At 39.4% G+C, this 27,781-nt stretch overlaps 1 protein-coding gene across 6 annotated transcripts in view; it reads left to right on the forward strand.

Moving 5' to 3' along the window:
- The window catches only part of SHTN1 (shootin 1), a 96,035-nt gene that overhangs the window by 37,168 nt on the left and 31,086 nt on the right, over positions 1–27,781 (forward strand). For all 6 annotated transcript variants that reach the window (XR_013763247.1, XM_079136630.1, XM_079136631.1 and 3 more), the window contains exons 6-12: positions 1,683–1,780; positions 3,504–3,585; positions 7,158–7,252; positions 12,027–12,173; positions 14,598–14,751; positions 16,754–16,853; positions 21,940–22,022. Coding sequence is in view for 5 of the 6 variants with exons in the window: in XM_079136630.1 (XP_078992756.1) it covers positions 1,683–1,780; positions 3,504–3,585; positions 7,158–7,252; positions 12,027–12,173; positions 14,598–14,751; positions 16,754–16,853; positions 21,940–22,022 (759 nt within the window). In the remaining variant the exon portion in view is untranslated. The remainder of the gene's footprint in view (positions 1–1,682; positions 1,781–3,503; positions 3,586–7,157; positions 7,253–12,026; positions 12,174–14,597; positions 14,752–16,753; positions 16,854–21,939; positions 22,023–27,781) is intronic.

Below are 27,781 nucleotides of genomic sequence, written 5' to 3' on the forward strand. Positions count from 1 at the left end.
CGGACCAGGCGTTAAGAGAGTTTTAGATGTGTTATTAAAGAAAGAATGGATCGAAAGACAGTTCACCTGGGCTGGGATTTAACTCAGTGGTGGAGTATAAGCTTAGGTGGCGCAGAAGGCCCTGGATCCCATTCCTAGCACCAAAAGATCTGTGCACGTGTATTCCCTTTCTCTTTAGTTCTGTGTTAGAATCTTTGGAGAAGATTCCTTCTTAAATTTCTTAGCCTCTGCCCTCTAAGAACACCTGATTTAAGCAGTGAGCTAAAAGCAGTTTTCAATATTAAACAACAGTGCTGGCTAGCAGATGGTGCTGTGAGGCAAGAGCATAGGAAACTGTCTCTTCAGTGCACACGGATTTTATTTAAGTACAAACATACGCATCATTTCTGTTAAACATGTCACAAAGCAGTTTCTGGCTTACAACTGTTGGAGCATTTCAACCTAGTACACATTCAGAAGTACTACTCTTCTGTTTATTTGGTAGATAAAATTTCAGGTACAGGTATAAAGATGGAAGGGTACACCTGGCTTTCCCTGACTCTTCAACCTCTTAACCCGAGACAAAATAGGGTTTATGCTGGCTGAGAATATGAGGAAGTTTAAAGGATTTCCTTTTGTTCATAATGCTCCTTTCTGTTAGGTCTTGAGCAATACAGTCTCATGTTCTTCCTTTCGTAATTAGCCAGCCAGTGGAGAAAGTGATTTAGAATTGAATCACTGAGAACTTCTTCAAGCTGGGTCCACGTACAAAGTTTAATGCAATTTATAAATAACCACATAGTAGCTTTCTTACTGCTCTTGGAGAAGGATAAGAAATTAAAAGCAATTAAAAACAAAGTGGCAAAACAGTAGGCCCGGATATAAACTTAAGTAGTCTGTGCTAATCCATGTGTATTTTTAAACATTTGAGTGGCAGAGGTAACTTAACACCAGAAGCTTTTGTACTTAAAGTTGCTAATGTCTACATTCTAGTAACATTTCTCATTAAATCCCAATAATAAAAAGAAGAAATTAATTAAGAAATGAAGCACCCGCAACTTCAGAGAGAAAATTACTAGAATTAACCCTTCTTTACGTATTCAAGTTAGTTCAAATAATACTTATGGTCCATGAATTGGCAGGAAGTCAGGATTTTTTTCCTTCAAATCAAAATCTCCAAATTATTATTTTTTATTAATTATTTTTTATTAGTTGTCAATGGACCTTTATTTATTTGCGTGTGGTGCTGAGAGTTTAACCCAGTGCCTCACACATGCTAGGCAAGCACTCTACCACTGAGCTGCAACCCCAGCCCCAAATTTCCAAATTATTAACTGCCCAGTTGTTTGTTTATATTGTGTTGTGACAAGGGCCATGGCTTATGAAATAAAAAAGAAAACAGTACAGTGCTGAAACTTGTTTTGCTGAAAGCTTAAGAACTTTTAACTTTCCATAAGCTGGATAGTTTCCTCAAATTTGTGTTTGGTAGATTGCAAAGGAAACTCACTTTGGTGCATCCGACGTGGTGAGGTTGCCTGGTACAAAGCCATGAGTGTGTGGGGTGGGCATGCAGGTACCCTTTGTTTTCCTTCTCTTTGTCAAATAACCTTGACCATAAGCCCTGTGGACTGGCATTTTCAGTTTTTTGACAATATTTGATTTATTTGAAAAGAAAAACTTTTTCTTTTTCTTTAAAAATGCAGAACTTCGAGATCAAATTGTGTCTGTTCAGGAGGAAAAGAAGGTATTAGCCATTGAGTTGGAAAATCTGAAGAGCAAACTTGTGGAAGTGATTGAAGAAGTACGTATTTGGGCCTGAAAGGCAAGGCCTTACATGTTTTCAAACCACAGGTCTGTTTGGGGACTGGCTAAATTAGAAACTTGCTATTGCAAGCTAAGTTTTGCTATAAGAACCATGTACCAATTTTTATCTTATCCCCTCCACCATTTCAGACATACAAAAAGTTCTAGAAAACAAGATCATTGAACACTCAGGTGCCCACTGCCTAGCTGAATAAATAAAACACTAGGTAGCATTTCATGTTCCTCATTGTCCCCATATTTTTTCCTTTGTGGGGCAGATTTGTAAGAATGTCAGCTGCTTTTTCAGTCATGCACTTGATTGCTTCTGGCAAAGAAGGAAGGGAGTATCTTGCTTCTCGAGGGGATGTCTGCCTTGGTTTGGAAGGGCTGTCCCTTTGTGTACCTGCAGTGCAGGCAGACGTAGTAGATGTGAGAGGGGGTTCAAGCCAGGATTTGGAGACTCTTTCTCTGTCCCCTTGAAGTGTCTTTAAGAACAGGACCACATAGTGGCCTTGTTTTTGCACGAGGCTCTGAGAGTCTGCCTCCACCATGTTGATTTAACTTGTCTCCATGGTGCTCAGATTCTGAAGCCCAGAGCTTCGCAGCCTACTGGCGACAGCACCTCAGGTGGCTGCCAAGCATGCCAGGGTATTGAGCCCACCAGCGAGCAGCCTCACCCAGTTGCCACCATTCTTGTACATTACATCTCGTCACCTTACTATGGCAGAACATTGTACTGAATAGGAAGGAGGACAATAGTACTTGTGTAGGGACTTTAGGATAGTGACGAAAAGCAAAAGTAAGGCTTATAGGAAAGGTAGCAGTTCACAGTCTCTCACAGCTGCCTTCCGGGCCATCAATCCTAGCTTGTGTCTTGAATCACCACAGGAGAGGGGCAGGAAATGCATCCTTATGCACCCCAGACCACAGTGGTGATGGTTTATTGATGATTCTCTCTCCTTCCTCGTAGAGGTATTATTGGAAGACATTTAGATAGTATTTTTATCGTGACTGTCTCAGACATCTGAAAGGTACAATGAGCACGACAGTGACCATCCACGTCCCCACCGTCCAGCCTAGCACATAGAGCACTGGCGAGGGAGGAAGCCTGGCTGCCTCTCAGCTTCTCCTCACTCCTCCCAGCTCCCCTGAACTTGGTGCTTATCATTCCAGGGTTTGCATTTACAAGTGTAGTACGATCCATAGTATTTTGAGTATTTTTAGATTATGTAAACATATCTGCTTAATGTATTTGAGTATTGATTTATGTCAGGTGTTCTTTCATAAATTTAAGTTTGGGGAGAATGTTTTCATAAGTATTATATTCAAGCAAATAAGTCATCAAAGTTCAAAACGAGTTCCCTAGTTGAGTACTGGATCTCTGACTGAATGATTTGTGTTTTTTCTGGGTGATCTGTGGTTGGATTTTTGTATTAAAAGTACAAATTATGTACATTGAAGGGTTAGGACACAGTCGTGGTTAGGGACCAATACTGGTACCAGCAGCGCCGGGCGAGAAAGTCGCACCTAGGGCCCCTCAGGTCGCCGCCTCTGAAGCTGTGAGGAGGAGCGCGGGAGAGGCCTCGGTCTTGCCCAGGATTGCAGCTTCCCACTGGAAACGTTGTGTTGCAAACTGAACAGCCATTTGAGCGTCACATGTTGCCATATGTCTCGTTTTACAATGTTGGGTGTTTTCTCCCCTCAAAATCTTACATTTTTAGGTAAATAAAGTTAAACAAGAAAAGGCTGTTTTAAATTCAGAAGTTCTTGAACAGAGAAAAGTCTTAGAAAAATGCAACAGAGGTACGTCTTTCCAGTATTTTTTCTCGACCACATACGTCATTTTTTGTGTTTTGTGTACATGTGTTTTGTGTCATTTTACCTAAAGACTCTTGTAGCCAAAATCTTCTCCTAGACTGTTTTCCTAGCAGCAGGTCCCTTCCATTCCTGTCCCTTTATCACATTTGAAAGTGATTTCACTTGAGGAGCTCAGAAACTACTTGTTTTGGGACTTCAGACATAAATGCTACCTTTGTCCTACATGTGTCCTGGGACCACAGCCATTTGGGCTGTTCTTTCAGCATTTATCTATTTTGATAGGTCATTTAGTAAACCTCAGTGCAAAGATCAGAACATCTACCGGGAATACTTGCAAAGAGATAACATTTCAAGTTAAGAGGATGAAAATGGAAAAGGGGAACTGAGAATATGAACTGATTTATAGAGTACATGCAGACTTGCTCTCAGGGCTGTGCTGAAATTTGGCTTTGAGCTCCAGGGTCATGAGGGATTCATGACCATTTAAACAAATTGCATAAAAACAAACTAATGATCAGGAAAATCAGACCTGGTCTCATGGTGAGAGAACAACATCTCCAGTGACTACTTCCAGAGAAAACTGTACAGAGTCTCCTGGGGGCTGCTGCTTATGTCCCCGTTTGAGGAAGTGATGCTGCAGTACATTCCTGAAGATAGGGAGGGGAGGGACTGTATTAGCCGTATTTCATTGCTGTAACAAGATACCAAAGGCTGGGACCTTGAGAAAGAAAAGAAGTTTATTTAGTTCCTAGTTTGAGAGATTCAAGAGCATGGCACAGCATGGGTTTGGTGCCTGTAAGGGCCCCCTTGATTTGGTCACAGCATGATGGATGGCATCAGAGTGGGACTGCAGGTTGATCGGGAGAGATCTCATAGCAAGATGGAAAGCCATAGCTGAGGAAGGGGCTGGTCTTTCTCTTTTAATAACATTCCATTCTAAGGAGAACTAACTTCCTCTCTGAGACCAACATTACTCCTTTCTGAGGGCATCACCCACAATGAGGTAATTACTGAGTGCTAAGCCCCACCTCTTAAAGGTTCCACCACTCTTAATGCTACCACACTGGGGACCAGCCTTTCAACGTGAACCTTTGGGAGGCAGACCGCATCCAGACCATAGCAGAGACCCAGGATGCTTCTTGTTCTCCCTCTCTCCGTCAGCCACTTGGCTTTCTATTCTAGAAATTGTGATGCTGACAGGAAGTCTTTTAGACCTAGGACTTTCCATATTGTCATTGGTGGCAGCTGTCAATCCTCAAGTCACTCAACAGCTGGGATTTTTAAATAAAAAACCTCATAGTTAAGTGTGGGAGATGCGCTGGATTGTAGCATTTCTTCAGGTCCTGCTTCGTTTGCAGGTAGAAATGTGTCAAAGGATTGGGCAGCTTGAGGCACTGTGCTGGAAACAGGGTTCTGCAGAGATTTATCATGTGGCTCTGCCTTCAGAGGGCCCCCTGTGTGGGCAGAGAGGTGGATGTCAATAAACACACCTCTAGGACCAACCTAGTTTCTTTCAGAATCCAAGTCAAAGGGACCTGGACATGTGAAAATTCACTTTTTATTATAGTGTTTTGAACATAGAAAAGAGTCAATTATCTTGCCCAGGGCTTCAGATAGTTGTGGTCTTCTTTGTTTTCTTCACAAAATTTCTTTTTTTAAATAGATTCTAAAAATCATTTAGCTCTCGGGGACCTATAATTCACACTGCAAACCACCACTTACATTACTTTTCTTGAGTAAGACCATTCGTCTTTCATCTGAGGAGGCAGTAGATTTACAGAGCAGAGTTTGAAATTCTATGTCATTACACAGCAAACCCATCCTTAGTCAGTTAGAACTGAAGTGCCTGCGGAAGAGTGTCTGAAAGCAGCCATTAAGAGGGCCTTTTGAAAGAGTTTAGTGACATGACTCAGCTCAGGACTGGGGTGCCTCACCAGGAGCAGCTGGGTGGTATGCTGGGACCGAGTCATTCCTAATTTCCAGTGGCGTCATTACCCGCTTGGTCCTGTCTGTGCCATTATTTAACAGAGTAGGCTACTAAATGTCAAGAGTAGCAAAGAAGGCTGTCACTTTTATTTGAGAGGACCTTCCTTTTGAAGGTGTCTGGCCTGTAGAATCCTTTAGTCCTCTGGGCCTGGATGGCTCTAAGGCCATTTCCCTCCTTTGTAGACATAAAGAACACTTGAAAGTAACACACACATTTGTACTTGACTTAAAATTTGTATGTAATGTAAAAATATGTACGCGTGTGTGTATACACACACATATATATTCCTTTTATTAGGTTATACTTACATTTGTATAGGAAAAGGAAAAACAGTCTTAACCTTTAAAATTCAGAAATAAGCACTGTTAACATTTTAGGATATATTCTAATTTAAAAACGTGTATACATTAAATTTTATGTTACATATGTTTACAATGTATATGGAAGAGAATACTAGTAAAGGAAATCTCTCTTTACCTACTAATACCTGACAAGCCCATAAGCATCTCTCTGCTTATACCCCTTGTCAAATTTTTATTTTTATTTTTCTCTAAGTTTGGCCAAATACACATGTATCCCTAAATAGCACATTGTTTAATTTTGCGTGTTTTTGAACTTGATATAAATGGAGTCATTTTGCATATAACCTCTGCAGATTTTCATGTTTGTGAGATCTCTCCATGTTAAAGGGCATAACTGTGGCATGTTTATTTTCACTACTAATATTCCACAAGATAACCCTATCAGAATTCACTCACACATTGACTTTTTTTTGCAGAAATTTGAGTTATTTCCATTGTTTTGCTATTCTGTTATGAGTTAGGAAAGTTCTCATACGTGTCTCCTGATTTCACTAATATATGTGCCACATGTAAAATTTTATCTTCAGTTTCTCTGTGTAATGCCAGACTACTTTGCAAATAGATATCATTTTACACTCCTCTTAGCAGTATATCTGATTCCGTTGCTCTGTATCCTTCCCAAACAAGATAGACACACTTTTTAACTTCTGCAAATTCCTTCTTTGATGGATATAGAAAAGTACTTTCACTTTGTGCTTCCTGATCCCTAATGACAGTGAGCATCTTTCCATATGTTTTTTGACCTTTCATATGTTTCCTGGCCTGTGACCTGCCTATTGATGTGTTTTCTGTGACTTAGAAAGAAGAATTAATTTTGCACTAATTTTTATAATTTAATTATTTAAAAAAGTATTCCATGAATGTCTTCTCATTCACTAAATCTGCATTTACAATATAATTTTGATAGCACAATAATATTTTATGCTACAGTTTGCTGATCTTTGATGTTAGGCGGTTTCACTGTTTTTAGCAACAAGGCACATAGCATCCTTGCGTCCAAACAGTTCCTAGGAGTGGAACTGTTGAATCAGTGGGTATGAATAGTCGTAGAAATTTGATTCACATTACCAGGACACCCTCCAAAAAGCTTTTATCAATTTACATGCCAAGCAGGAATGGACGGGGCCCTGCATGCCTAAGACTCTTCCTCATCTATGTTCCTGACAATTTGCATGGCGTACAGTCTTTCTTTTCCTCGTCTTTTTAAGTGTCCATGTTAGCAGTGGAAGAGTATGAGGAGATGCAAGTGAACCTGGAGCTGGAGAAGGACCTTCGAAAGAAAGCAGAGTCGTTTGCACAGGAGGTGGGTATGTCGTACAGACCTGGCGCTTGGTTTTGTTTCATAAGGGACTTGGTGGGTGATAAATAAAAAAAGAATTAGAATTCATTCAGATAAGAAGAGTAAGTTCCAGCATTCTGTAGCACAGTACGATGTCTGTATTTTAAAATTTATATATACTTCATAAAGAACTGGAAGAAGTTTCCCAGCACAAAGAAATGATAGATGTTTAAGGAGATGGAAATGCTAATCACCCTGATTTAATCATCATACATACACATATGCACACACATGAGTATCTTAGGTTATCATACTGTACACCATCAATATGTACATTTTTTGTGTATCAGTTAAAAATAAGGGGAAAAACCCTTTTGAGGTTGAATAAAAAACTTACCAGTTTGCATTAGGGAGCACCTGGGTCAAGATGGTAGCTGTAGAATGGTATCAGGTTCACTGAAGTTGGTGCAGAAGGTTTGGGTTCAGATTCTGGCCGTGTCAGATACTAGTCTTATAACCTGTAAAATAGATACTGATACATAAACTGAACCAAAAGGATTTTAGAAACAAATGGCATGATTTTTAAAAAGTATTTTTTTAACTATAAAGTGCTCTGTGGGAGGAAGGAATTACATTTAGTGGCACCCTTAACTTGTGATGAGAGGCTGGCTTGAGTCCATCTGTCGCCTGAGATAATAGTACCATGGTATCCACCTCTCTCTCCAGCTTCTGTTTGATGCTGTCTTAACATGAGTTGATTCTTCTGCTGGTTGGGGAACACCACCATGTTGTACCTCCATCATCTCAGCCTCTTAAGCTTTGAGCTTCTTTAGTTCTGGCCCCGTTGACATGCAGTCGTTGGGTGTCCCCTGGCTCTGGGGATGATTTTCAGGGGAATGATGAGTGTGAGTTGGTTGAACTTGTGGTGTAGAGCTGATCTGCAGTGAAAACTCCATGCTGTTTAAGTATTTTGAATCTGTGTGCCTCGTGCAGGTTGAAGGAGTAGCTAAGGAGGCGTGAAACAGGCCTGGGGAGAGGAACCAAGGCTGTAGAAGAAGACATGGTTTTATGGGAATGGCATTTGAACAATCAGATTATGGTTTTGTGTGTGGGGTCTTTCTGTGCTAGCAGCAAACTCTTCCCAGGGTGAAGTCCAAGTACATCTGATTTGAAATATTATGATTCATTTTATTCAGAGAGTTTAATGAAAGGTGAGTGAATACCATTCTCTTATTACTTGTAGAAAGGAAAACAGAATTGAAGTGTGTTAGAGCCCAGTGGGAAAGCGGCAGCAGAATAAATAATGCAACCAAATAAATAGTGGAGGGGGCAGGAGGGTGGGGAGGACGAAAGATGCCTCCATTGCAAAACGGAAAAGGGTGACTGAGTTTGACCCAGAAGGCCAGGGTCTTATCTCAAGACATTTTCAATTTTCCATGTGTTGTTCGTACAGTGATGTTAGAATACAAAGCAACTCAAAGAAAAACTTGAAGGCTGTGCAGAGGAGATAGATGGGAGAAGCAAGAGTACAGAAAGAGTGTGGAAATGACTGATTCACTCTGCCATTCACCTGCTGGGACCTTGAGCTGTGTCCAGCAGAGCCGACAGTGCTGCGCTGCGCTGTCAGCCAGGAGTGAGGAGGGGGACCTCTGAAGAGGGAGGGTCAGAGCGTGATGCTTATGTTACTGGGGTGCAGAGATCTAGGTTGATCTACACAATAGTGAGAAGATAACTTTTTAAAAAAGTAGTGCTCAATTGCAACCAGGAACCAGGATGTTTTCCCTTTTCTGTAGTTCGCAGATTCTCAGATTTTCAACAAGTAACTGCTGCAGAGAGGCACATGGCTTAGTTTAGCAGGAGGGTCTCCCTCTTTTGCATTTTGTTCTCAGTACCTAGCAGCATCTGATTGCGTTAGACACTGTTGATGTCATATTCAAATGCCAAAGAAAGCAAAATGAGCCCTGCCCTTTTGGAGCTTAGAAATCAATTTTTAAAGTGTATTTACTTTATGTTTTTATTTGCAAAAGGAATATTTGTACTTGTAAAAAATACAATTCTCAAATGTATAATGGCTCCTACTCATACTAGTTCAGTTAAAAAGCATGATTCCCTTTCAACAAAAAGTCAGATGCCTTCTTAGCTGTGTTGTTCTTAAAATTTAAATAACATATTAAAAAATTTTCACGACTCTGATTAAAAAAATTTTCTTGCTATTCAGTGTAGTGTTTTTCTTTTCTAAGATGTTTTATTCTATATGTATTCCCAATAAACTATGAAACTTACATAATTGGTTGTTTTTTCTTTCTGAATAATTTAGATACTGGAGTATTATTTTGAAAATAATGAATTAACAACATAAGAATTTTTTTCTCATTATTACTCTTAGGAAAGATTTATGAAATTTCTCAGAAATTCTGATGCCTATGGTGTTGTCTGAAATGAAACGAGCTTTTGGACTTGAGCCAGCAAGTTCTTACCAGAGCTGAAAACCAAATTCATTAGTATTTGGTGACAGAATTTTCTTGAAATACTTTTTTAGAAGAGGAGTTATTTAGAATTTTTTTATGTAGGCATCTTGAAGTTCAGAGAAGATAGTCTATTGAGTGCTTTTTTCAAGCTATTCTTGTTTTTTAAAGAAAATCTTCTATATAGGTCTTCCTCTTACAATACTACCGTTCAGGGATTATGATGAGGTTTTGCAAAAGGAATTCATGTTATTAATATCCCTGACTCAGTATCACATGTTGATGATGCAGTTGAGGTGGTGGTGCTCAGGAGATGGTGAACAGTTTTCCAGAGTCTTGGCTGGACAAGGGGCACTGTTCCTTTTTCCCAAGAGAGCCAAGTCCAGAGACACAGTGGCTGGCAGTGCTGTCACCCCCCTGCTTTGACAGGGAGCTTGTACCCACTTGGGTTACTGCCGGGTGGTGACCCTGCTGGCTTGGCCCCAAACACAACTTTGTGGAAGGAAACTCCAGGTCTCACCTCAGCTGCTATTTGCAGGCCTTTCCTGCTCATCTGAGGTGCCTTCTGATGCAGGAAAGGGAGCCCAGCTATGTTTCAAGAGGGGAAATGTATAAGAAGGAAATTACTTAATAATCATAATGATAATCAGAAATGATTCATTTCAGTTAGACCATTGGTCTAAAAGTCCACGTACTGTGATGAACTATTGATAACTCTTCTGTACTTTGAAACCTCTAGGCTTCCTCTTCACCAGCCCCACACATATGCACACACACACTCATGCTCACTCCCATAGAGGTGAGGAGTTGAGTGGAAGGATGCAGGTTTCATGTACTGTGTATAATTGCATATTTACCTGTTTGACTTAGCAGTGTTTTGGTTTTGCAGAACACTGCTGCAGTTGAGTGAGTTTTTATAAATTCTGCATAGGTAGAGTGCTAGCTTTGGGCAGTTTTTCCCCCTAATAGGAAGAAAATGTGAGCATTTTAATATAGTATATTCAAGACTTGATTTTGATTTGGAGATCAGTACTGACCAAGGGGTCTGAGGCAATAGCTCAGTGGTAGAGCGCTTGCCTTGCATGTGTGAGGCACAGGGTTTGATCCTCAGCACCACATAAAAGTAAAATAAAGATACTGTGTTCCTCAACAACTAAAAAATATTTTAAAAAGAATACTGACCAAGGGTTAAGCTTAAGGCATGCATCAGTCATTAAAACTGTGATCTTTCCACATGAAGGTTAATAGAAGGTAATTTTTTTTGTCCTGAGTTTTATTCACTGATGTTTTCTGTTACACGATGAACGTATTGTTGTACAAAGGAATATATGCTGTACAGCAAGTCATCTTACAGTACATATCTTACCTTTAACTAAAAATGTACATTTAAAGATGCTGTTAAGAATCTGAAAGCATAAAACTTTACTATTTAGAGATTTCATAGTTTGTAAAACATTTCGTGCTTGGAATCACCCACTGGCCAACTTGGATATGGTGTTAAGGAAAAGAAATAACAGTTGAATAGAAAATGTTTTCAGTTGTGCACAGTTGTGAGAATTTGATGAATAGTTGATGTAAGTTGCTTATAACATGCTTAACATATATTAGTATACTGACCCCCCCCCCCCGCCTTTCCCTTTATCTTCCTACTGTCATCGCTGAAGGGAAAGCAAATTGACTTAAAACATTGAGTGTAGTAAATAGCAGAGATTAGTCAAGTGGTTAGGAGTTTGAGCTTGTAAATCAGACAGATATGGATTTAAATCCTGGTCTTGCCACTTATGTGTGTCCTTGGGAAAGTCACTTAACCCCACTGAGCCTCAGTTGCTTTATCAGTAAAATGGGATGACAGTCTCTACTTCACAGTATTGGCTTATAGTTTAGATGATGTAATGGATGTAAGATGATTATCACCATGTGTATCACATAGCATATAGTAAAAGTTAACCTATTGTAGCAGAAGTGTTTAACTTATAGGATGATGTAAGGATTAAAACTAGGCCCGTGAAATACTCAGTGGAGTATATGGCACAAGGTAAGTTCTATCATCTGTGACAGTATTAATGTATTTTAAGGCAATGATAAAATATTAGAAAACCAAGGGATGTGATTATTGTATGAATGCCCTCTTTGAGGCAGGGATGAAGGTATGAAGATTGCATAAAGTTAGAAATGAACTTTTAGTGATCACTACCCCTAAGACTGTTATGCAATTCAGGACTCCCCTTTGATATCTTAATAAAAACTCCATGTACTTTCCCATTGCTTAGGTTGCAGTTGAGAATATATGTGGAATTTATTGGTATATACACTTTTGTAATTAACTTCTGCAGATGTTCATTGAACAAAACAAGCTAAAGAGACAAAGCCACCTTTTGCTTCAGAGCTCTGTCCCTGACCAGCAGCTTTTGAAAGCTTTGGATGAAAATGCAAAACTTACCCAGCTTCTTGAAGAAGAGAGAATTCAGCATCAGCAGAAGGTAACATTTTATTATGGGGTCTCAGACACATACACACTTACGCACATATATTAAAATGAGAGGAGTCAGTCCAGTCTTTTATAGTTCTGTATTTACCTTAGTTACTAAATATTTCCAATCATCCTTTAGGAAAGAATAACTACCAAATTAATTTATTGCCCAACTAAAATTGTAGCATACTTTGTAGACTTTGTAATGACCTTGAAAGCAGTCATTTAAGAATGTTTTTGAAGAAGCAAGGAAAAGAAATATGATTCAAAAATGTCTCTAGTGATGCATAGTCTAGAAATCACTTTTCGGGGGATGGGGGGAGAACTTAACAGTTTTTAGAGACCGCATACATGAGGATGGTGTATTAATCTCACAGAGCTTGCAGGGCATAGGTCATATTCAAAGAGAGAAGGAAAGAAAAGTTCATGTTAGTAGTAATTATTTGCTTAGAGAAAATTTCTGATGGTGCGGATTTGCATAAATGGATATGTGTAAATTCTTCCTCTGTGCTTATTTCATTTTGTATGAGTGGAGCTCTTCAGCTGACCTCTGTGCTGGGCAGAGACGGTTATTGTGTTTGGTGAGAAGGAGCAGGGATGCAGTGGAACAAAGACTTGCAAATTAAAGGAACTGCTTAAGGAAAACCACATTAGTATTTATACTACTTACAGTGTACCTAGCTGTGAGGAAAGACCGTGAGCTGCTGTTTGTATTCACCAGTTACATTCTCTCCGAGCAACAATATGGACATGTAATCTTTGGAAGTTCTCAAGTTTTTCCCAAGGTAGTTATGAGGTCTGGCTGATTGTTTCCTCTTAAGAAATGTTCGCATAGGTATAGAGAACCTCTGGGTGGACAGGTGGTGACAGCGATTACCCAAGGGAAAGAGGACTAGAGAACCAGGTGGGAGAGAAGGTATTTCTGTTTTCCTGTCTTCATGATTTCAAGTACAGAGAGGAAAAATGCTTTTGTTCAGTTTATTCATTCTTTCTTTCTATCTATCTATCTATCTATCTATCTATCTATCTATCTATCTATCTATTTTTTTGGTACCAGGAATTGAAACCAGGAGCACCAGAGTCATTTAACCACTGAGCCACATCCCAAGACTCTTTATTTTTTTTTATTTTGAGACAGGGTCTCACTTAGGGCCTTGCTAAGTTGCTAAGGTTAACTTTGAACTTGAGATCCTCCTGCCTTAGCCTCTTGAGCCACTGGGATTATAGGAGTGTGCCGCCATGCCCAGTTTATGCTGGAATTTAGCTTTTGGTTCGGAAAAGTCCAACTACTTATAGTTCATCTGTTTAGTAAATAATACATGCCTGGAATGTATAGACTTGAACTGAATATGGGACTAAATTGGTTATGGAAGAGGTAGAGATGCTGAAGTTAGATAAAAGTTAGGAATGATACAGCAATCACTACTTCTGCAAGTGTTGTACAATACATTTATTCTGGATAGTCGTTCATGTGTGTGGATTAAAATATTTCTTCTTGACAAATTCCCTAGGAGAATCAGTAATCTTTTGAACACAGCTGTGTTGTTTTTATAATTATAAAAATAACATTTGGTCATTACAATAAATTTTTGAAGTGAAGAAAAAGTTAAAATTAAGATGATCCAAGAATCCCATATTTTGGTGCTTACGTAAACTCTGTGTAAGTAGACAATTTAATGATTATATGTTGTGTGTGTATTTTTTAAAATACATAGTATTGTAGTATTTATAACATAGTATTCTATAATCTGATTTTATTCAGTTCATCTCCAGTATACAGTAAATTTTGTGATTTTAAGTGGTTGCATAGTATTACAGTTAATGACATCCTAATATGTTAAATCAGTACAGAGACTGGTAGACATTCAGGTAATTTCCAGCCTTTCACTGCTGTAAGGAACATTTTAGTGAATCTATTTGTACATTTGTCTGAGTATTTTTTAAAACAAATTCCTAAGAGTAGGATTACTGGATCATAAAGGCCTTTGGGCCTTTCTTTTTTTTTTTTTTTTTTTTTTCGAAATGGGGTCTCAGTCTCCTGAGCAGCAGGGACTATAGTCACATATTACCAGGACTAACTGGTTAGTTTTTGTTTTTGTTTTTGTACTATACTTATTACCAAATTGTGGTCCTTAGGGGCCTTTTTAACTACTATTTGGATTTTTCTCTTGAAAATGGGCATTGAAAGTATTACTCTAGGTGTTTTTTTTAGGTATTATTTTACTTTTGTGACTCACATTGAAAAATTCAAGTGTTTGGTACATAACTCTCTAGTAAGTTTGTATTAATAAAAGAACCAGTAATGATTTAAGTATTATCCAAAATTTGTGTGACTTTTGAGATGGGTTGCAATCTTTCTGCAAAGTCAAATGAAAATACCTGACTCGTCAACAAAGGAAAACCTAAAACCACATTATTTGTTTCTAACTTACAGGTCAAAGAATTAGAGGAACAACTAGAAAATGAAACACTGCACAAAGAGATACATAACCTCAAACAGCAACTGGAGCTTCTAGAAGAAGATAAGAAGGAACTGGAATTGAAATACCAGAATTCCGAGGAGAAGGCCAGAAACTTAAAGCATTCTGGTAAGTGCATTGAGTAGGGTCCTCTGCCTCTTCATTCACCTGTAGGTCTCATGCCAAGGGCAGAACCTGGAGCATAGTTCTACTGAGTGCTATAAAAAACGCCAAGATTTGTTTTTTAAATTCCTTCATTTCTAACTATCACAGTTCAACAGGATAGTCTCTATAACCTGGTCATTCTCAAATATTCAAACTTCATTTGGATGTGGAGCCTTTGTGAACATCATGTACAGAATTAAGACACAATGATGCCATTAGCACGGAAAGACCAAAAATGTCAGCATTTCTCAGGGCTCCAGAGACAAGTGTTCATTAAGTACTTTATTTTGTTCATTTTAGAGTTCCTTTTAACAAGAATTAAACTTTTAAAAAATAATTCCTTCTTCTTTGGTGCTTATACCCCATTTGTCTTCGGTGTCTAATTATACACATGAAATAATTCTTCCTGTGCCACACCTAACAATGAAGTGGGCAACAATATATATATTAAATGGAAAAAACTTTTAAAACACCAGGGGATGCTTAAATCAAAGGATTTATTCATTCAGGGCTAGAAGGCTTAGCAGGAATGTGCAAGTTGGATTACTACACAGCATAAGTCTAAGTCTCTGTAAGAAGGTGGGTAATTTAAGGAGGCAGGTCTGTTCACTTTATAACAGCTTCAATATTCACTTCAGATATTTTTGGTTAATTTTATACTAGAATTTTAAAATCTGCAGAAGAACCATGTAGGCTCTTTTTTTTTCTTTTAAAAACATTCAGTGCTTTTTAATCCACAGTGAAAATTGATTGCAATTTGTTTTATAAAAATTGATCCAAAATTAAGAGTTTTTCCATTCTTTTAAGCAAGAAGCAGAGTAACCAAGGCCATCTTTATGAAGAATGGAAGTGGCAGAGACTAGAGACATTTTAGATTCAATTCGAGTACTTTTATTTAGAATCTGCCGTGTGCGTCCCCAGTCCTGCTCTAGGGTATAAAAAAAATATAGGAGAAAAGAAACCATTCTTTTTGTCTTTGATGATTCCTGTAGAGAGAATGATGTATGCATGGGGAGTAACTAGAGGAGTCTTGGTGTTGAGAGTTTGGTCCACAGTGCCTTTAAGTCTGTATGGGGAAAGCAGGAGTCAGTCATAGACAGAGCGTGCTGCCTCTGAGTGCAGTCAGTACTCGGTACCTGTCACCTATTAGTGCATCTGACAGGATTAGCATCTGTAAATAAACATTTTTTTCAGTGCTAGGAATGGCCCTAGGGCCATGGGCATGCTTGGCAAGTGCTCTACCACCAAGCTGTGTCTTGAGCCCTGTGATATAAATTTAAATTGAGCTCCTTAAAGTCAGGAACACTACTATCTCCAACAAGTGCTATGCATGGGCTCTTTCACATTGTGGGTGCTTAATAAATGTTGTCTCCTTAGTGACTTGGATGAATGGAGTGAATACATTATATTTCCAGAATGCTCTTCAGAAAGCAGAAAGTTTCTGGGTTACAGGCATTTAGGAATGTGAGTCTGGTTAAAACCAAGAACTTTTGCATTTACAGTAAGTTTCTGAAGGAAATTAAGCGGAGGAGAGAAGTATGCAGCTATTAAAATCCATGACTAAATGTCATCTTTAAAAGTAACTCTTGGTCCATACACTTTTAAAGTCAAGCATTAACAATTTCTTAGTGTTCCAGTAGTATGCTCCATTGTTACAAATATTTCTTCAACCTACTCAACCCTTACTTCCCACCAGTTAGCCATTGTCTTGAATTTTTTTCTGACGTTGTATATGCAGGAGAAAGATTGTAACATTTTGCTACACCAGATGGAAGACCTTTCTCATTTTAGTGATAGACTAGGAGGTAATAAACAGTTTAAAAATCCTCAGTTTCATATTGAAATTTCTAACTTTGCCTCAATAAAAAAATACTTGATTTTGAGGGAGGTTATGTCTCTTCTATATGGCTAAAAGATGTTAGGTTGCTTATTTCTGCTCTCTTTTGAATGCTTGCCCTCTGTGCAGTCGATGAACTCCAGAAACGGGTGAACCAGTCTGAGAATTCCGTTCCTCCTCCTCCACCGCCTCCACCGCCCCTGCCCCCTCCTCCGCCCAATCCCATCCGGTAAGTGCTGGAGGGAAGGTGTCCTCCTCTGACCTTGACAGCAGTGCTGGGGATAGCCGTTTTCTTTTGAATACCAGCTTATACTGAATTATTAACGGGTTGGTAAAAAGCATAAAAGAGTGACTGGTGTTTCTTCTGGAAAAATTGTAAAGACCAGTGTGTCATTCCCTTCCTGTAATATATAGAGTATAGACTTTAAAACGCTTGGCAAATGCGTTTCTCTGTGGTAGACCTTGAGATTCCACGTGGATGTTCCAAACCCAGGAATTAGACATTGCTTTTTCATCTTACATATTCTACTTTAAAAATTTCGTTCTATGACATTGGGATTTCCCTTGTAAAATCCCGTAAGATCAAAGAATGTCTCCAGAATGTTTTCATCATTTTTTTCTCACTAATTTGAATTCGAAAAGCTGTAGTTGATGTACTTATTTTTAAAATAAAAGTACTAAGCTAATACTTAAGCCTACTAATTGTTACAAACTAGTAGTTAATCTAAAAGTACTTGTTCTTTTTAATCGCTAGTCATACATTTAAACTTCAAATAATGCTGAGAAAGGATAATAATTCATGCTTAAATTACATATGCAGACAGGAGTTCACTTTTTGCTGAAGACTGAGGTGATGTGACGGTAGTGAGTGCCTCTCTGGAGCATCATGTCCTCAAGGAGAGCTAGAGTCTTTTTTGACCTCTGTGCTTCTCCAGGCTGCCATCCAGAATTAGAGGAGACAGCCTACTTGCAGTGGTGACCACTCTCCTCCTCGTGCCACAGTGCTAGCTGCTTTGTGTATTTTATTCCTGAACAAATGGCATTTAAACTTGTGCAAGATTTTTTAGCTTTCATTAACTCATGCGATTTGTTTAATCCTTTCACACAGAGAGGCCATTTATTCCTGCTTTGCACCTTTGCTGATCTATCTGAATAGAATGTGTAGCATGTTCCTCCCACATGACTATGAAAATGGGACTTTGCCTTTTAAAAAGATTCTCATTACTTTTCCTCACTGAGTAGGGATGACATAATCTACTTTAAGCCATTGAAGTAGCTAAGGCTAAATAATTTTTACACGTGATCGATCCAAGAGTTAATTGAAAGAATTTCAGGTATTTTAAATTCTTTCTCTCCTGGGTAGCTAAATCTGTAGGAGATATTCCAAATTTGACATTTAAAATTGGACATTCATCACTTTGATCTTTCTCTAAGGTTTAGAATTTTGAGCTGATAAGAAAGGTCACTTCTCTGAGGAGGGAGAACTGTTAAAAAGCAATTACAGTCTTGCTGTTGGCCTATAATTTTTAGTCTCAGAAATGTGTAGAGCCCCTAGAATTAAAAGTATTAGCTAAATAGAATTTTTACAGATACATTGAGAAAGGGATGTAAGACTCAGGACTCTGTCTCAGGCATGAACTCTTTTATAAGCCTCTTTCAATAAAATTTTATTGAATAATATGAATGGCTTTTATTTTAAAGTGAATTTAAATAGGAGAGGAGATAATTTTTCAGAATTTTTTATGTGTGTGAGGAATACTTTCCGGTCAAAGAAATGTATTTGTATGTGTTTTAAAAGTTTTGATGGGACTTTGACCTGTCCATCAAGGTTTTCCAGCTTTGTTCCTGAGCCATGTGCTTTACCCTGATGTAGATAAAGGTAGACATGAAGGTGGGGGACGAGGGCTAAGACGCATGGCTTAAGTGGCTTCATTACTTTCCCTCTCCTTTTTCTACTCTTTTGACCTAGAGGACAGGTAGGCCTTAAGAAAGCGAGGAAGAGGACATACCTTGGTCATTTTGTATTAGGAATATTTTAGTCAGCTTTTTTGGCACTGTGGCCAAAAGACCTGACAAGAACAATTAGAGGAAGAAAAGTTTCTCTGGGACTCCTGGTTTCAGAGGAATCAGCCCTGAGATGGCCGACTCCCTGGCTCTGGCCCCAGCTGAGGCAGCACTCATGGGGGAAAGGTGTGAGGAGGAAGGCAGCTCAGGACACGGCAGTCAGGAAGCAGAGAGAGCTCCGCTCACCAGGGACAAAATGTGGGCCCCAAAGCATACCCCCAGTGACCTACCTCCCCCATCCACACCCTACCTGTCTACACTCACCACCCAGTTAATATTCAAGTGGATTAATGCACTAATTGGGTGAAGGCTCTCATAACCTAATCATTTTACCTCAAATTGTTCTCGCATTGTTTCACGTGGGAGCTTTTGGGGGAGCCCACAACTTAAATAACAAAGAGTGAAGGTAGGACAGGTCCTGGACCAGTATGGTTCCTGGGGAGAGGGCTGGGTGCATTAGTTAGAATTCTCTAGAGCAACAGACCCAGTAGGAGGTGTGTGTACAGATACAGATGTAGGTAGACATAAACAGTCACGTGTTGCTAACCACGGAGATTCCTTCTGAGAAACGCACATTAAGACAGTTTCATTCTGCAGACATCATGCTGTATACTTCCACAAACTAAGATGGTTATGATATCACTGGGCAATAATATACTCTTATGGGACCATCACCTATGTGGCACGTGACTGGGTAGAGTTGGCCCATGTAATTGTGGGAGTTCATAAGTCACAGGATCCGTAGGGAGAGTCAGCAAGCTGGGACCGTACGGAGGGCACGGCGGTACAGTTCCAGCCTAGGAACCTGTGGTGCCGCTCCGTTCCATAGGCTGGCAGGCTCCAGACCCAGCAATGTCAATTTCAAACGCAGGAAACGGCCAGTGTTCCAGTTTGAAGGTGATCAGGCAGAAGCAGTTCTTCCTTCCTGGGGGAAGGGCCAGTGTTTTTGTTGTGTTCACTGTAGGATGAGGCCCCCTCATCCTACATCAGGGAAGGCAATCTTCATTTCTCGGTCTGCTGGTTTAAATGAAATTAACATTTCAGAAATACCCAGAGCATATTCGATCAAATATCTAGGCACTCCACGGCCCAGTCAGGTTGACGTACACACCTTCGCCTGGTTCATAGGACATGCATGTCTTCCACTCCTAACTATGAAGAACAGTTCGTGAAGAACTATAAGGTGAAAATCACCACTGATGCTCCATGTAGGGTGACAGATGCCTGAAGCTTGTATCCATTCAGTTGAAAATGGTGGCACACGGAGGCATCGTTTCCTTGCCTCTCTTAAAGGAAATTTTGTCTTGTCTACCTATGTGTCTTGTAGGGGTAGAAAAAGACATTGTACCTTTCCTCGCTGGTTTTAACGGTCACTGCTGACACTCCTGTAACAAAAGACAGGTTAACAAGAAAGAAGCATAACTGATTTACTTAGTTTTATGTGATACAAAAGTTTTGAGAATGGAGGCCCAAAGACCCAGGGGAGACTGTTGACATGCTTAGATTTGAGGAAGAGCAGATAGCCATGTGGAAACAGGACTGGAGGAAGAGGTAGGAGCTAATGGTAACAGGCTGAGGAGGGACCCGGCAAGGCCTATGTTCAGATAGCTCTTGGCCTATCTAGCATTCCTTCCCCTTGGGTATAAGATAGGACCCCTCTGAAGGAGGGTGTCATGACCTGCTGTCAGATGAGATAGGTCAGAGAATCTCGTTATGTCCAGTTCCTACACAGAAAGACCAGGGAAGGTTAGAGTAGTATTTCTGGTTTCTGTGTCCTACCCAGGGAAGAGGAATTCTGGTTTCTATGAGCTGCTCCTGGGCGAAAAACAGGGGTGGGAGATAGGAGAGCAGTAGAAGGTCAGAGAGACCTTCGAGGGCCATCTCAGCGTCTTTCAGTTTAAGGTTCTAAGCATACCAAGGTGCCGTACTTTGCAGTATTGTGTTCTGAGCCCCCACAGCCCCTGTACTACTATAAATATCAGTGTGGCCTGTTTTTGACTTTTGTAATTGGAATTTTCACATGTTCATTGTGTCTTCCTCTTCTCACACCATGTTAGACTGTAACTCTCCATGGTACGTTGCATGGCTGAGGTTCATTCCTGTTCATTGATATGTAATCCACTTGACGAATGTCTCAAAAGGTGCTTATCCATTGTGGTGCTGATGGGTATTTGAGTCATCACCAGTTCACGGAAATTCTAGAAATTCTGTGTGACATCCTTGCACATGTATCCTAGAGCACAAGTGTTTGCCTGCAGTTCTGTGAAGTGTGAGGTCATGGAATCACTGGGTCACAGGATATGTACATCTTTAGCTCCACCAAAATGTCATATCAGTTTATATACGCTCTAGTTTGAGAATTCTTCAGCACCAACACTTGATATTATCAGGCTTTTTCTTCTTCTTCTTCTTCTTTTTTTTGCATACTTTATGAGTAAATAGTGATAACTATGAGTTTAATTTGTGTTTCCCTAAAAATTAAGAAAGTCAGGCACCTTTCTTATATGTACATAGGAAACTTGGACATTCTCTTGTGGCAGCTGAAGATTTTTGTCCATTTTTTTAATTGTGTTTGCTGTTTTCATTGATTTTTTTAAAAAAAATACTTATTTTGTAATTTGTCTTTTTTAGTCCTTACAGTATCTTTTAACATATGGAGGTTTTAAATTTTTAATGTGGTTTAATTTTTCATAATTTGGGTTTTATATGGATTTTAAAAACAGGCTAGAGAAACTGTGGTCCAAATATATTTTATCCTTAAATGTTTGGTCTACAGCATGAAAATTCAGATACTTTTTTGCTAATATTTGACAAGTAGAGATTTATTGATAACATATACTGCTTTTTTATATGATACATTTCTTAGTTCTTTCATTCTCCCTTGACCCTAAAATGTAGTACTTAGATAGCCATTTCTGAAGTTTACATATGCAGTGATTTTTTTCTGTGTGTGTTTTCATTTGTAAATATGTATGCATTGTATGAGTAATTACAGCAGTCCCTCCCTCTGGTAATTAGTTTGGTTTTGCACAGAAAGGAACAAGACATTTTTCTTTCCTTTAGAAAGATGAAAAAATTTAACAGCATCAAAAATGAAAAGTAGACTACTTAAATTCTAATTATGTATCCATGCATCAGCAGAAGAGTTGGACTTTTACTGATCATTTAGAGTCTATGCATTTTATCTGTTGGATCATAAGGCACATAGTAATCTCCAGTAAGATGTGTTGGTCTTTTTCTTTCTACCAAAGATCCCTCATGTCCATGATCCGGAAACGATCCCACCCCAGTGGCAGTGGTGCTAAGAAAGAAAAGGCAACTCCACCAGAAACAAGTAAGCATCCTGTGCCTTTGGGTTCCCTTAAGCAGTTGGTGGTGACACTTTTCAGCAGTTCACACACATGTCGAATGAACAGTATGACTGTGAACAGTCGTTGGAAGAGTGAAACCAGCTGTAAAAATGAAGCAGGGAACTGTCCTCGCCTTCCTGCAGGTGATCGATGGGAGGGGATAAGCACATGCGCACGACGGTAATGGAAGGAACACCAAGAAATATGTCTTCATTAAAAACCAAGTGCTTTGGGGTGTAACGGAGAGGGAGGGCTTCCAAATGAGGGCTTGAGGAAAGACTTCCTAGAGTTGATAGCAAGTGAAGGAGACTTCATCAAGGACTTACAGTGAACTACTCCAGTGTCTCACTGGAAATGAAAGACATAAAAGTTACAGTCCAGTGTGACTACACACGGTATGAACAGGTGACCATCCATACAAATGCATGATTGTTTAAATACAATCTGGGATAAGTACTGTGAGAAGGAGAGTACAGGCTTCTCGGAGGTCATGGAGTGAACCGCTGGTGTCCGAAGGTGACACTCAGGCTGAGTGGCTGTACATTTAGAACATCAGGGCGGGTGGGGATGTCCAGGGTCAGTGCAGTCCAGGTAGCAAGCAGCAGGTGCAAAACTATGAAGTGAGGTAGGAGCTTGGCGTATTAGAAAACCAGGAGAGCGCTGCTGAGGATGGAGCACGAGAACAGGAAAGGAGGGCGATGGTAGGAGGAGCCAGATTCTGGAGGCCGAGGCCAAGGTTTTGGAGTTTCTTCTAAGAGCGCGGGACCTTTTAAAATAGGGGTGTATTTGTGATGAGGTTTTTCTTTTCTAAATTAAAAAAAAAAATCACTCTTTTCTTCAATAAGCAAACAGAACAGACTGTGAAGGATGAAAATGGACAAGTAAAGATTGTAGCCATTCAGGTGGATCTTGATGGTGGCTTTGTTCAGGTTGTGGCAAGATGGATGAATTAAGGAACTACTGAGAGAGGCAGAATTCACAGGACTGTAGAAGTCATTGGGGATGGAGGCCGAGAAGACAGCATGAGGAGATGGAATGGAGGGAGAAGATACAGAGAGCTGCCAGTCAGCAGTTTGGGGTGCAGCCACTGTGAAAGTGAAGGCTTAAAACTCTGGGGCCAAATCTTGGTCCTTTTGTTACAGGTCTGGAGCCTTCCAGGAAACTGAGGCAGCAGGAAGGCCCTCCTTCAAACTCTGATTCTTGTGATCAAGTCAGAAAGATTATAGACATGTCACTCACAGTAACAAGCATGAGTTTATTGAATGGATAAGAAAAGAGAAAGAGGACACTCTCAAGGGAGAGAGTGGGCGCTCTCAGGAGAGGGACAGTGTGTCTCTCCTGTACTCCAGTTTTATTGGAGATCCCAGAGAAGTTTCCAGAGAGTTTCACCCAGGTCTACCTCTTGACATGTGACTGACAGCAGAATGACATCAGACTTTCAAGTCCCCACTGCCATGACAACTCTAGGTTGCCTTGGCCCATGCTGACTGGTTCTAACTGAATTCTTACCATACAATTCTTACAGATTTTATGATGAGGAGGAATTGTCCTCATCTCCCTGAGTTCTGGAATCTGATCTGTGAAAAGGGTCACAAAAGTCTCCTCCTTCAGGGTACTTGGGTTCCTCTTATTGACATTATTTAGGACCTGCATTTCTCCTGCAGCTGACAGATTGTTTTCTGAGGAATGTGGCATATCCTGTCCACTTAAGCCAGGCAGGTTGCAGGTGAATTGCTTCTTGGAAAAGAAAGCATATGGAGGCGAGCCATTGGGCCCATTTTATGGAATTGTTCCCTTAACTTGTTCCCGCCCCTTACATCTGTCTGTCCACTATCACTTTGTGCCTGTAGAACCTGATCTGTTAGTTATAAAGCACCAGCATTTGCCTGGATGGAGCCCAGGTGTGTGTGACCTCCTTCCAGAGCCCCTTTTCCCTACTTCAGGCCAGCTGTTGCATGTCATTGGTCTGTAACATGTTCTGTTCATAGATCTAATTGTGTTGTTCTACATTTTATGACATGCTGTGCTTTTCTTTGCACCAGCACAAAACTCACATTTTATATTCTGCCTATAGACTGCTTGGTGTTCCAGGATCCTCCTTCTCCTCTTCCTGCTAATTAGTATTAGTATTAATAATACAAACGAATGACTCATTAGCATGAGTTGCTGTAGCATTTCACTTTAATTTTTTTGTTGTTGTTGTTTGTGTGTGGTGCTAGGGATCAAACCCAGGACCTCATGATTGCCAGGCATCCCTAATCCTACTTCATATTCTTTTACTTTAAGTATTTGATGTCCTCCACTCTGGAGTCGGGTGTTGGAGATATTTCCAGTTACTCATCTGCTCTGTGAGCCCAGATCACAAACTCTTTGCGGATTTACTCTTCTCTACCATAGCCCACAGCGCTCTAGGTATTGAATGGGTTTGGACTTAGTTTTTCTGAGCAGGAACCTTGCAACACCAAAACAAATGAAAGTTGATTTCATCTCTGTGAATTAACTTTCTGTGCCTGCTTCCTGCTGCCCCTTGGATATGTTTTTCTGCACATTAATGGGGCTTTGAGGCAAATTCTGCTTTGCAAGAGGCATTGCAGGAATCTCAAGCAGTCCAGAGGCCTTTGGTGATTTCCAGGGCAGCTCTGCTCTTGGGTTACTGGCTATTGATTTTGCCTGACACGGGAATTAAAATTTTTTTGCATATTTTTTGAGGAATAATTAGTATATCTTCAAGGAGGGCAGTCAGAATCGAATGATTTTCCCTTCAAAATAGATCACAGTATCTTGTCAATCTGAACATAAAAATGTATTTTTAATTCAAATCTTTCTGATTAAAAAAAGTATTCTAGAACTTCTTAACCCCATAGTGTCAGAAGTCATAGTATTTTCCTCATGCAAATGGCATTTTATTAACAATTCATGAAATGTGGCAGTATTTTCTCCCAAATCTTTGAGCTATTGGTTTGTTATTTTGGGAATCTTAAATAGAGCTACTGACACAGAAGTTACTCATGAGATTTTGTAACGAAGAGACCTAAAAATTATGCAGCTTGAATGACATGTGCTGTAGCTAGAGGAGGCTGGAGCAGCATCCTATCTGTCTGGCAGTGTTGTCGTCGATAGTGTCTCCTTAATTGTGCACATGGTAATTAAATGCACAGTGAATGAAAGCAGAGTGTCAAACGTTAGGGTTATCTGGGACACGTTGGGATCGTCATTTATAATGTAGGAACTGTTGTGCAATCACCGTTTATTTTCTTATGTCAGCACCTTATGATGGCTTTTAACATACAGTTGATATAGTTTTCGGAACTTATGAGTGGGAAATTTCTGGGTTTTGTCTTTTAGAAAGCTTGGTAATAAATTGGGAGATCATTGGAATATTTTAGATGTAGTTTTAAGATTTGAATAAGATAAATTATTATGAACTTTGAAACTAATAGCTGATTTTTGATAAGAATTTTTAGTAAGTCAATTCTGAGATTTCAAAGGTATGCCTGCTGTTTATAATATATTTCAGGCATTAATTTATTGATTTTGTTTTAACCTCTCTGTGCCTCAGCTTGCTTATCTCTATAATAGGCATAATAGTACAGTAGTTCTTATCTACAGTTTACTTTTCTGTGGTTTCAGTTACCCTTGATCAACTACAGTCTGAAACTATTAAAGGAAAATTCTAGAAACCAGTATACGTTTTGTATTTATTATTTAAAGTAGTACTGTGATGAAATCTCATATTTTCCTGCTCTGGCACACCAGAATGTGAATTAATTTTTTTTTCCAGTGTATCCACACTGTATATCCTACCCACACAGTGGCAGTTGAAAGAAAAAGATTGCATTCATAAAACTTTTATTACAATATATACTTATCATAGTTCTGTTTTTGGTTATTGTTAAGCTTTCACTGTGCCTAATTTAAACCATATCCAAAGTATGCATGTTTAGGGAAACACATAATATATGTAGGGTTCAATACTGTCCAAGATTTCAGGTACCCACTGAGCATCTTGGAACACATTCATAGCATTGTTCTGAGAATTTCTGGGTCTCATAACATGAAAAGTGTAGGACCCAGCACATAGAAAATAGTCAAAATGCTAGCTAAGGAAAATGGACAAGATTCCAGTTGCCCTATGGGAGGGCAAGGAAAGTGCTGATTTCAGCAGATTCTAGCAATATTGTAATTAAAGAAATTTCTGTAACTTTATGACCTTGTGGTAAATATTAAATTTATTTGCCACACGTGTTTTTAAGAAATTTTCTATATCATGGTGCCTGATGCTATGAGATTTTTGTTTTGTTTTGTTTTTTCCTTTTAAATGTCTTTTTAAGGAAAGTTAGCAAAAGAGAAAAATAATCCTGTGGGATTTAGAAATTTATTTTGGTTTCTTCTAGGTAGTAACAGAAGATTTTATTGAGTAACAAGGTGATGGTTTCATCTGTGGGTTTTTTTTTTTTTTTTTTTTTTCTTTCTTTTTTATTTTCTTTTGAGAAGCTAACTTATTTTTCAAGTGGGTCTTAAAATTTAAGCCCCAATTAATTACATGTAGCTTTCTGATCCAAGACTGACCTTGAAGCACTAACTCAAAGAACATTTGATTTTATTTTCCTGTGGCAGTTCAATAACATTAGACCTGTTGTCTTCATTTGTCCCTTTTCTTTAATCTCCAGTATCCTGCATATTTCTATTGTCCCCCTGATTACATGCTTTTGTGAGACAATTACCAACTGCGTGATTGCAGAAAGAATTACAAAACATACCATGAGCTCTCTGTAGGTGATTCTTGCCAATTTATTAGAACTGCTTAATAGTTTAGAAGTTCATATAGATTGCTTTTTGCGATTTCAAAAACAGGGTCGGCGAGAGAGAAAGCTGTGCAGCCAGCCTAGCTCTGCCCTTGTGTTGCGCCTGAGCAGGGAATCTGATAAGAGCGATTTCTTTTCCTTAAGACCAATTAAGCCTTTACATTTGAAAAAGGCTGAGAAATTAAAGGCTGGTTTATAATCTGTACACAATACAGATAGTGGCACTTCTCTGAATTATCACTATGATTCTGGCAAGCAAATATAAGAAACTACTTTAAATTCCTGCTATGTTAGATGCTGTAGCAGATTTGAATGGTGTTGACCATAATTCTCCATCTGTCTGCCTTAATTAGTTTTTGTATGGTGCATTTAATTGGGTTTCAGTCATTCCTTGCAAAGTGCTAATCTGTTTGTAGGCGGTGTTCCTATTGCCATGCAGCTCTTCCCAGTCTCACTCAAAATGGCAGCCTCTCTGAAAAATCAAATGCGTTTTGTAGCTATTTTCTCACTTCCCAGGAATGACTCTCATACCCATGGCAGATGTGGGCTGTATAACTCCTGATTTTGAACAGGGTCAGCAAAATCACCCGAGTGCACAATAGAGATTCAGGTAGTGAATGAATGAGCAAGTGAATGAATGAATTTTGCCCACAGTGATTTATTGTCTGTCCGCCTTTTGGTATCAGTTGAACCATTGGAAGAAGATGCCCAGAAAAATGCTCTTTTAAGGGCCCATGATTGATGGGCCTGCAGTTTTGTCACCTGGTGGATGTGTTCTACCTTTGGTGACCAGGTTTCCCATGCTGCCTAGCAAAAGACACTTTTTTGACTTCTGAATTGAAAAATGTTATTTGGATATTGAGAAAACTGTCTGGATATTGAGAAATTTTAGTCCCCAGCTTTTCGGTGGCTTCTTATGATGACAAAATGCTCTTTGA

The sequence above is a fragment of the Sciurus vulgaris genome (assembly GCF_902686455.1).
Source record: "Sciurus vulgaris genome assembly, chromosome: 4".
NCBI classification, from domain to species: domain Eukaryota; kingdom Metazoa; phylum Chordata; class Mammalia; order Rodentia; family Sciuridae; genus Sciurus; species Sciurus vulgaris.